The following is an 11,815-nucleotide window of genomic DNA, read 5'->3' as shown; positions in this document are numbered from 1 at the left end:
AACAAACTCTACCACTTCAAGATCCTATGCCATTAAGGAGATTCACTAGAGGAAAGGAGAAGTGCAGTGCAGATGATTACATTGTATTTCTCCAAGAACATGAGGTAAATATTGGAGTGATGGAAGATGATCCGATCAACTTCCATCAAGCCATGGAGAGTTCTAACTCTCAAAAGTGGATGGATGCCATGAATGAGGAGATAAAGTTCATGAAGGACAATGACGTGTGGGAACTTGTCCCATTGCCTGAAGGTGCGAAACCCATTGGTTGCAAATGGATATTTAAGACCAAGAGGGATTTGAAAGGTGACGTGGAGAGGTTCAAGGCTCGTCTTGTCGCAAAAGGCTTTACACAGAAAGAAGGCATCGACTATAAAGAGACTTTCTCTCCAGTTTCTTCGAAAGACTCTTTCAGGATTATAATGGAATTAGTGGCGCATTTCAATCTTGAGTTACATCAGATGGATGTGAAGACAACGTTTCTCAATGGTAACATTGATGAGACGATCTATATGGTGCAGCCAAAAAACTTTGTGTCAAGAGATCCAAAGAATATGGTCTGCAAACTTAAGAAATCCATCTATGGGCTCAAACAAGCATCTCGACAATGGTATTTCAAGTTTCATCAAGTGATCATCTCCTTTGGTTTTGACATGAATTTGGTTGATGATTGCATATACCATAAGTTCTGTGGGAGTAAGTATATTTTTTTGGTTTTATATGTTGATGACATATTGCTTGCCAGCAACGATATAGGCTTATTGCACGAAACCAAGAGATTTCTAGCTAAGAGTTTTGAGATGAAAGATCTTGGTGACGCCTCTTTTGTATTTGGTATACAGATACATCGGGATCGCTCCCGAGGTATTCTAGGATTATCACAAAAGAGCTATATCGAAGAGGTTCTCAAGAGATATGGCATGCAGGATTGTAAACCAGGAGATACCCCTGTGGCTAAGGGAGACAAGTTTAGTCTCAACCAGTGCCCTAAGAATGATTTTGAGAAAAAGGAAATGCAGAAGATTCCTTATGCATCAGCAATAGGAAGTCTGATGTATGCTCAGGTTTATACACGTCTGGATATTGCGTACGTTACTGGGATGTTGGGAAGGTATTTAAGCAATTCAGGAGTAGACCATTAGAAAGCAGCCAAACGAGTCATGCGATACTTACAGAGAACAAAAGACTACATGCTCATGTATCGGAGGTCGGATTAGCTTGAGATCGTTGGGTATACTGACTCTGATTTTGCTGGATGCCAAGATAGTTTGAAATCTACATCGAGCTATATCTATCTGCTAGCTGGAGGTGCTGTCTCCTGGAAGAGTGCTAAACAGTCTCTTATAGCCTCCTCTACCATGGCGGCAGAGTTTTGTAGCGTGTTATGAGGCATCCATTCACGGAATATGGCTGCGGAATTTTGTCACGGGGCTGCACATAGTGGACGATATTGAAAGACCACTCAAGTTATTTTGTGACAATAAGTTAGCAGTGCTATATTCCAATAACAACAGGAGCTCGACGAAGTCGAAGCATATTGACATCAAGTTCTTGGTTGTCAAGGAAAGAGTTCAGAGTGGACAGTTGTCTATAGAGCACATCGGTACAAACTCCATGGTTGCGGATCCGCTTACTAAGGGATTGCCACCCAAAGTGTTTCATGAGCACACTGCTCGTATGGGTGTCAAATCATTTCAGGATATTTAGTTTTAGTGAGAGTTTGTAATTATAGATGTTGCTCTAACAAAAACTTATTTTTCAGTCATTACAGTCTGTAAATATTTTCTGCAGAAATAAAGTTTTGGTTTATTCACACTCTGATTTTGGTATGGTTTGATCTCACTAAAGTTAAGACGGACCAATTGGAAATAGGCATGTTAAGATCACATTACATGAAATTTCCATGCTACACATCCACATCATAATCCATGTCATTCAGTTGTATTGGCATACGCGACCATTGATGGGTCGAGTTACGACAATTGTAACAAAGGCCGCTTTGATCCTATGTTGGTATGATTGATGGATCGGATTGGTTATAGATACATTTCGGTAATGACAGCAAAGTTGAGCTCGTACGATTATTTTTACAATGCATAATTATAAGGTTACACATATAGTCCAAGTGGGAGATTGTTGGATCCTTAATCCAACGTTGGGCTTATATGTGAATAATTATGCATTGCAGACTGTCATATAAGGTTAAACCCATTTAAAAGTGATCTGCTAAGGTATGGGCTATTTAGGCTTTAATGTATCTGATAGGGTGTGAGCCTTTAATGTGTAGAGACTTAAGGGTTATTCTTATTTTCTATGATGGGCTGAAATAGGAATACCAAAAAATAATCATAGGAATACCAAAGGTTATTTTAAGGGTGGTTATGGTCCCTGGATCACACGTATGTATTATTCTATTCTGACATCCCATCATTAGATAGAGAACAGGGAGAAGCTAAAAGGTATTCTCCATGAGAACGTGTTGATCTAGAAGACCAACTGCACGACTCTACAGAGAAAGGATCGTTATGGATTCAGGTACGCTTCTGCTTATCAATTATTGATTCTTGGTGAACATGATGGCTCTTGGGATTTAGATGATGGTCTTCATCAAAGTATTTTTTTATGGATCTTGTGAGATTCTTAACATCCTAGCCATAGATGGCACGCCAACTATGAAAGATTTTTGTTGGTACAACTACAACCCATATAGCGTCACTCTTCTCTGTATTGGTACTTCCAAATTTGAAAGTCCTAGGATTTCTTGGCCTCACGTGTATGACTGCGGTGAGTCCATACACGTGTGGAGTGCTACAGTACTAGTTGAAAGGGGCAACCCGATTGGTACAAAAAAAAAAAACAAAGGGGAACGGATGCATGATAAAGGCAACGGAATCCAAAGGCCATAGTCTGAAAATTTGTTAGGGGCCACGGTCTAAAATTTCGAACTCAAGCACCAAATCTAAGCAACGAAACCCGGTGGGCGACCGCTCTCTGCGACGACCGCCGCCGCCGGCCCACCGCCCCCAGCGGCACCCGGAATCTCGCAATCATGCTCCAGTTTCCCGGCGTTCATGCGTCAATTCCCGTCGCCCACCCTCATCCCTTCCTCCACTCTTTTCCCACTGTGGGCCCTCGCCCAGAACGACGAGCTGCTCCTCGCCATGGAGGAATCCGAGTTCGAAGAGAAGGTACCCCCGCTTGTTCCTCTCCATTCTCTCCCCACCACTCTTCAATCTCAAGTCTCCTGCCGAAATTTTCTAAACTAGGGCTTGTGATCTCTCTCGATTGGTTTAAATGGATTTAATCTTTATTTTCCCCAGTTACTTAGGAATCTGATGCTAACTGGATGGATGATGATAGTCGAAGATTTTTCCTCTGTTTTGCTAAAAGAATTACTAGCTCCTAATATGTGCTTTATTTCTGGGTGATCATATTTTCATTCAAGTGGATTCTGGTCGTAATTCCTTTATTGCTTCTGTTATTTCGTTTGCTCATCAGAATTCAAAAACTAAGGTGGTGGCATTTCTTTCATTCGTTCTTTCTTTTTTCTGACCTCTCTGACTTTCGTAGTTTTTCTTTGCTCATTGTTACAAACAACACATAGCTGATAATATATTCTTTCTCTGTAAATTTTCGTGCATGTTTTTGTGGTTATAAACCTTTTACCGTTTCAAGTGCATTCCAACAATTACAAACTTCCAAGGTCATATATGTCAGGGACTGGTCCGTTCACGGTTTCTGCAGTGTCGCACGGTTCATTGGAATATGTTTGTTGTAGGGTGTTTAAGAAAGCAAGATGCTGATAGTTTGCAAGAGTGAAACTATAAAGTAGTTTTGGTCTTTTTAGCAACCTCCATACTAGTTTAATGGTTATACCATGAAGGCCCATGAGATATTTGGCAGAAACTAATAAAATAGAAGTTGTAAATCACATATATTATATCTGCTAACAAGTGGCATAATTGAGTTTATATAACATACAAAGGGGGTTTGACAGTTACTAAGTCTACAGAAGATGTATATGTAATCTTTTAACAATCTAAGAAATAACAAGTTAAAAGTACATATCTCTGTTTAATCTACATGCTCTTTTTTAAACGTATTCAGTAGATGATGATTGATAGATGGATTCTTTAATACGATTACATATGGTTTGGCTATTTTTCATGATAAAGCTTCACTTAAGAACTTTTGAACATAATGCTTCAAGCATATTGCTGTACAATATACTTACGAAGTTCATATTAAGTAAAGTCTGAAATGTATGTAGAATAATTTTTCTTTTTCCTTCTGAAACTTGCCCACTCATTTTTAACTTTATAAAGTTATCAGTATGTCATGATTTAAAGATTTAAAGACTGCTGAACTATGGAAGAGAGATGCAACTTCATACAGGTTTGCAGCATGGTACATGCTTATATATGTCATTGTGCATTTTGAGTTGATTTGGTATACACAATGACATATTCAAGGCTATTATAAGCAACCAGTTTTACATATCAGCATAATAGTAAGTGAATAGGGAATCACATAGTCAAATGATGAAAACATCTGGTTTTCTGAGTCTAAAGGACACTGGTGCTAATATATTAAACAGTTTGATTTAATTTCTCATTAGAAGTCTTTAGCTAATTTATTCCCATAGTAAAGTACAAAATAATGCTATCAGCACTTAACTTATTTAACTGTCGGTTTCATGCATACATACTCCTTTAAAATTCAAATTTGCATATTTAGCCCACAAATATGTGATTGCATATATCCCTCGTAAAGCCTAATCTATGGACAAATGCCCCTTTCCATCAGCTTTTGCCTGATTGCAACAAAAATCACGCCATTTAAGTGCCAAAATTTCTAACAATAATTTGGATTGCTGGATCTGAATTTTTGCAACCGCACCCTTGCCAAAAGTTCCCTGAACAGTCCAGATTGGAATTTTGTGTCAATACCCCTGGCAATATAGATTCTGACCAGCTGATTTTTCAATTTTGATCCTTCCTGATTTAGCTAACATTTTTTGCATAGAAAGGAGATTCAATAGCCTGAAGACACAAACCCACACCTGATTGGAACAAAAAATATTCCAAACTTGGAAATAACTTGATCTGCATAATAACTTGATTGATAATTTGAATACCTCAACATCCTGGATTAAGAAATAATTACATTTAGTGAAACACAAATGAAAACCTACTGATCCAAGGTTACTTCATAATGTGTAACTTGTTAAGAATGAAGTTGTCATTCTATCAACATTATTGGACTGTTGTGAAAAATCTTTTGACTTCATGAACCCGGTATTAATATAAATGCAACCATTAATACAAACCATTGGTTTGGTATGCACCGTACTAGTGGGTACACCCTATACAGGACATACGGTATAGATACTAAACTGAGAGTTCATATGAAGGGTTGTAACCGACTCTCGTACACCAAACCAACTCTCATACCGGGTGTACTGGTAGTCCAAGCATGATAATTAGTAATGGGCTTCAGTATCAATATTGCAAACCTTGATTGATATAAAGCATCCAAACCACTAAATCCATTCCAACATTCAAACCAAGATCCACATTACTAGAACTAGCATCCGTGCCAGTTGGCTGGCGGCATAGTATGGTAACTATGTCGTGCTATTCTAAAGTGTACCATAAAGGAAAACTAGAGAGGGAGGGGGAGAGGGAGAAGGAGAGAGAAGAAAAGAGTGAGTGGGAGGGAGGAGGAGAAGAGGATGGAGGGGGAGAGATGTTGAGAGAGGGAGAGAGAGGGGGCTTGGAAGCCCTCTTCTCTTCCTCCCAGTCGTCCGCAAGCATTGTAGGTAGAGCTCTGTTTAAACGAAAAAATATTCGGCAAAAGAGAGGGAGGGAGGGGGAGAGAGAGGGAGGAGAGAGAGAGAGTTGTCTCCCTCTCCGGCATCTCTATATCTTCCCTCCCCTCCCTCTCTCTTTTTCCCTCTCTTTTTCTTCTCCCTCTCTTTTCCTCTCTTTTCTTCTCCCTCTCTTTTCCTTGCCGGTTTCTTGAACTATGGGGCAAAACCCACTGGTCTGCCCCTGGTACCAGGTATTCCATCTCGATATTGGACTTCGTACATTGCCACTCTATCATTGTGTCGGTACATTCTCAGTATGGAGCCAGTTCGATGTATCGAGTGTTGGTGCAAACCTCTATACCGTGTATCAGTATCAAAATCGGTATGGCGATTGCTTCGTATCGCTCGGTTCGGTATGCCCCCGTACCGAATCAGGCATACCATATCTGGTATGCTCGGAATGCCTCAAACTGCCAGTTTGAAGGTGGTACGAAGGTCTCAATTCGAACCATGGATACAAACCATCAGTAGAAACCTTTCAAAGATTGGTACAAAGCATTCAAATGACTGAATCCATGCACCATTCAAATGTCTGTAGATTTAGTAGCAGAAACCTCTTGTATCCAAGTCAAGTCATTAGCAATAGGTAGTATTTGACTGCTGCATTGCATGTGATTTATTTTGGAGAATGGAGGCTTTGATGGATGGCTATTATCTCATACATGTTTAGTCTCATGTAGTTTTTCATTTCTTAGTTATTTAGAGAAAATATGGTGGGATTGATCTGTTAAAAAATGTGGATGGATAAAAGTGAAGGGAGAATCTGCTCAAGAGGCACCATGGAGTCAAATAGTACTGAATGGAGATGAAGGGTTAGAGATGTGTGGGCCACAACCGTGGGAGTTTGCATTATAATAGTGGAGAGATAATGGAAGAAAACTGGGCATGGCATGACTATCCTGAATTCCTCACATATCTCTCACTTCTATGCTAGTTTTAGTTGGCTTTCTTTTGATGTACAAATTTCTGTTTTGTAGCTTCCATCCTATATTTTAAGTTAATCATAAGACAAGGTAATTGAATGCCAGTATATGAAGAAAAATCTTTTCCTTTTTAAATTGTTAGGTGGGATTTCTTCACATAGCTGTCATGTCTCTAGTTTGCCTTTTGTTAAAGCATATTACTTTCTAACATCAAATCTTGTCGATCTTCTAAAAATCCATTCCATGCTGTTAGCTAAAATTTATGCAGAATTTCAAAAAAGTCATAGTTTGAGTATCACAAAATGCTGTTAATTTTTTTTTAACAAATGATAGTATTTTCTTTCCAAACTAACTTTTCAAGAATTATATACTAGGTTACAGATCGAAATGAATACAAAGAACCTAAGCAGGTTGTTCATGTAGAATTAAAAATATGGGAAATATGATGGCCTTGTTTGTTGCCGCAGTGTCCTTAATTGAAATTTTCTGCCTTTCTCATTGAGATATCGTGTTATTCTCTGTCCAGAAACCTATAATAATTTTGAAGAATTATGTTATGTTGAATTATCTGTGTTAACAAGCACTAGACCCCAAAGTGTAAGCTGTCAGGGAGGGGGTCAACAATGTATATCAGGTGTTAACAATCCTCTCGCATACAGACCATGCATGTGAAGGCATGAACGATTAACAATGACTTGGTAATGAGTCAAGAATGACCTGGTAACAAACCAGGAATATGTCAATAGGTTGAATTGTTTGTGTCATCTAATATCTAGGCCCCAAAAGCTTCAGCTATTAAGGAAGGGGACACCCCTTTTCGCATGCTGCATTGACCCCACATGTGAAGGCATGAATGAGTCTATAACGACTCAATAATGAATCAAGAGTGACTTGATAACAAACCAGGAAGGAGTCAAAGAAGACTCAAGATATTATTGGGTGGTAAGAAGAGCTTGACTTGAATGAGGATTTGAACACGAGCTTTGCCTTTGGTACCATAACTAACCACTAGACCCCAAAAACTTAAGCTGTCTGGGAAGGGGTCAACAATGTGTATCAGGTCTTAATAATTTTATGACAATTTAACTGTTAAACAGCTAACAATTTAATATGTACAGAACTAAATGCTACTATGTGTAATTTCATATAAATATGAATGTTATTATGGTTACATCATATCAAGTGCCAAGTAGTGTACAATTTACATAGTCTGAGATAACATTGTGATTGCATATATCTCATTTAATTGCTTATAAGTTTGAAGATATTATTTGGTAAATCTAGGCTTTAATCTTCTAAGTCACTATTACTTCTCTACTACATGAACCACCTTCTCTTTTATCCCATAAGATAAATCTCTCAAAACACACAAAAAATAACCTTTTACATTTATGAAAAGTTGGCTTTCTTATAAATATTGTAATATTGAGCTCTCAGTTCTTCCAATTTTCTAATAAGTGTCACAAATCCATGCTAAATTTTTAAAAGAATATTTCTGAAAGGTTATATGTATTATCCATCAATAAATATTCCCTCTTTAACTAAAAAAGGAAAAATAATTTGAAAATAACACTCTCCTTCTTAAAAAAAATGAAGTAATGAACCAATTTGATAAATATATACCAAGTAATGCTTAAATGAAGCATCTATGGCCATTTTCAATTGGTTTTGTTAAAATGGTTAATTTCAGCTAAGACTGACTAAAATTAATTCTGGCTTGGTTTAACTGAAACTTGTATATTTCAGCCAAAATAGATTGGTTGGGCTTTTCGCTTCAAACTTTGGTGCTAACTTGGCTCAAAGTAGATAACCTTTCACATGTTTTATGGCCAATTGTGATTGGACATGAACAGAGGACATTTGTTTATCATTCCTTCGCATTATTTTTTCCACTCTGTAGCAATATATTCTGATCCACTCTAATGGTTTAATTAATAACTTCTAAATGTCTCATCTGCAGTGGAGTGAAATTAGAAAGACAAATAGCAACCTGGTGGTTATTGGGAAAACAACCTCGATTACAAAGAAGACTTCGATGCTGATGCAGAAGATATGATGCAGATAATGTGGAGGAATCTGAGGGTGATGAATTTGAGCAGGAGACTGGTTGATGTGTCCTGAGTTATTAGTATTATCATTATCTTTTAAACTTGCTTTGGTGCAATTTGGAAACTTCTAGTTACTTATTTACTACTTGACTTGTTGATCATGAAGTACTTGACAATGTGGCTTTTGGATACATTAAATATGTTTGTTAAATGACATCAAGGTCAAATTTCTATATGCACATCCGCATTTGAAAGGAATTGCTTTTGTTTTCTGCTGGTTTGATATGTTTGAGATGACAACTTATAACTTTTATAATGCTTAGTTTTCAGATAACAACTATTTATCTTCACCTCTATTAGTGAATGACTCCTACCAGGGAAAAGCATGTTTCTTCTCAAATGTGGTATCAGACTATCAGTTGGTTAGTTTTCTTGTCAAGGAACAAACTGATGATTCTTGTTAGTTCATGGAGCCAGAAGTGATAGGCTGGCATGCTTGACTACCTTATATGATCAGATCCTTTTTCCGAACCTCCCAACTTGGTCCGGCTCCGAAATCTAGAGGCAAAACTCTTGTTGGTTTGTCTGGATGCTTGTCAAACAGGTAGTTTTGATTTGAGATGCTAATTCTACCAAGCTACTTTCAACATGCGTTATCTTTCTCCAACTAGTAGAATAACACTTGGATTTAGCTTCAGCATTTGGTTCAGAGATGGAGTTGATAAATGCCTGCATAGATTTCAATGCAGGGCGACCAGGTTAACCACAAGCTTAATTGGACAGATGCTGCTATTTGTGCAGCCTGTGTCTAGAGAGTTTGGAAAGAATAATGCTTTGTTTTACCTCATATCTCTCCAAAACTGTTCAACCATCGGGTTTTTTCTTAATCATTAGGAACAAAATTGGCATTTCAACTCTTAATAAACCACCAACCTCCTATATGTTGCTAAAAAACTGGGTTTACACCCATTCTGGAGAAATATTGGATAAACGTAGCAATATCTAGTTTGGAATAGTTTACTGGGAGGTTGTTCATTCATTGCTATAGCTTCTCTATGGAAGTTGGCAAGAAAGACACATTTGGTTTTATATATACAACTTATTATTGTTTTGATTTCTTTTGCTAAACTAGGTTGGCCTTTTGGTTTAGTATAAAAGTGCTCCTGGCCTATCCATGCTGGCCGCAATCCATGCCTCGTTGGTGTGGATGCCTATGCGAACGTCGTCATGTCCCCCTCCCTTCTCCCTCTTCTTTCCTTCCTCATTCTCTCTTTACTTTCATGGAAGCCTCCGTAGGAAATCTAATCACGGAGAAGACGACCTCAAGAGAGCAAGGGTTATGCACCAATAGATGTGGGCCAAGTTCATACCTTCCTTTTCAAACGAGATATCTTAGTTTGAATAACCACCATATTCTCAGAAAAAAATTATGCCTCTCTCCTCTCTCTCTCTCTCTCTCTCTCGCTTGAGCCCATAAAGTGCCCTTCTAAGCTTATAAACCTTCATTTTTCCATCAACGTCAAAGCCTTCTGGTTGTTCAACATACATATGTTGTTCCAATTTCCAACCAAGAAATGTACATTTAACAACTAGTAAACATACCATTTCATTTGAGCAACTAATGCGAATATAAATTCAGACAATTTTGGAATGTATAACAAAAGAGAAGGCTTCAAAATAATCAATACCAAGCTTATGGACATATTGTTTAGCAACGAGCCTCAACTGATACTATTGTATGGTCCCTTCCGTATTGTAATTAACCTTGTAGACCATTTCACACCTATAGCCTCCTATTCTGGCAAGTCAGCTTCCCATTCGTTGTATCTCTGTCTTTTTGATGGAATGTGGAGGAAGTAAGGTACTTCCCCACTTAATTTTATTAATTAAAGTAAGTATATGTACAAATGTAAATAAGATTTAAAGAGGTACAAAGAAAGAAAAGAAAATTAAGATAAAGCTAAAGAGAGACACAAGCCCAAATTTGGCAGCATCCTTCAATCATTTTCTCCGACCCAAGTGTTCCCAAGGATGAAAAGTGTGAAGGTCCTTTGCAACACTAAAAAATTGGATGCTTGACGATGAAGAAAGATTCTCTTTTTTTGCTCAAGCTAAATATGCCAAAACATTGAGCTCAATAATTGATCCTATGGTCTTTATGAGACTGGTTGAATGTGCCTTTGAAGTTCACAGGGAGTGAAGATTGGGCGGCCATCCTCTAACATTGAGACAAGCTTTAAGTAGTCCGTATTCTCCTGGCGAATAGGCATCTAATGAAAAGATGATAAATAAATTTTATATTACACTCATAAAGAAGGCACTTAGTACTCACAGCTCGTCCCTTTTGCAAGGACCTCACTATGTAAAATTTGTTCTTCAAGGCAAGCCAAATAAACACCTTGATCTTCTCCGAAACTACTGCCTTCCAGATGACTTTATAATAAAGGCAAACGAGTCTACCATTATTGAGAAATCTGTAGTAAGAGTCAACTGAGAAAGAGCTATGCTGTGTTAGCTTCCAGAAAGAAGTATCAACATTTCATGATCGTCTGAATATGGAAAGATCTAACATGGTCTATAATCAAAATATTTGAAGCAGAGACAATGGGCCGCAAAGAGATATTTTCCACCAAAGCATTCTCCAACTCCGCCATGAAGCGACTGATATATTCTCTTTAACTGCATAGGAATATAAGTCATCAAAAGATGAACAAGCGTAGTGGTACCAATCCAAGTATAATCTGATATGACTATCCATTCTCCAACTTGAAGGATGTGCAATTCCAAAAGGCCGAGAGGTCCTTGCAGATATCCTTCCAAATAAGAGAGAGTTTAACAAAGCTTTTGCGGAACCTCACGCCAAACTTTCATCTAAAATAATAAGAGTTGCTGATTTGGTTCCTCCAAAAAGATCCAGTGCCCGGTAATAATTTCCATTCCCCTTTAGCTAACAATGCTAGGTTTATGCTTCT

The 11,815-nt window shown here is 37.9% G+C and overlaps 1 protein-coding gene across 1 annotated transcript; it reads left to right on the top strand.

Moving 5' to 3' along the window:
- The first annotated feature begins 2,868 nt into the window (after window positions 1-2,868).
- LOC103697656 lies at window positions 2,869-9,116 on the top strand. Its single transcript, XM_008779566.4, is given in 4 exon segments — window positions 2,869-3,188; window positions 8,756-8,801; window positions 8,804-8,845; window positions 8,848-9,116. Coding segments are annotated over 4 exon segments (264 nt in total). The 5' UTR covers window positions 2,869-3,071; the 3' UTR covers window positions 8,907-9,116.
- The last annotated feature ends 2,699 nt before the right edge of the window (window positions 9,117-11,815 follow it).

This window comes from Phoenix dactylifera, chromosome 14 (assembly GCF_009389715.1).
Source record: "Phoenix dactylifera cultivar Barhee BC4 chromosome 14, palm_55x_up_171113_PBpolish2nd_filt_p, whole genome shotgun sequence".
In the NCBI taxonomy this organism is placed as follows: Eukaryota; Viridiplantae; Streptophyta; class Magnoliopsida; order Arecales; family Arecaceae; genus Phoenix; species Phoenix dactylifera.
This window is presented reverse-complemented; position numbering and strand designations above follow the sequence as displayed.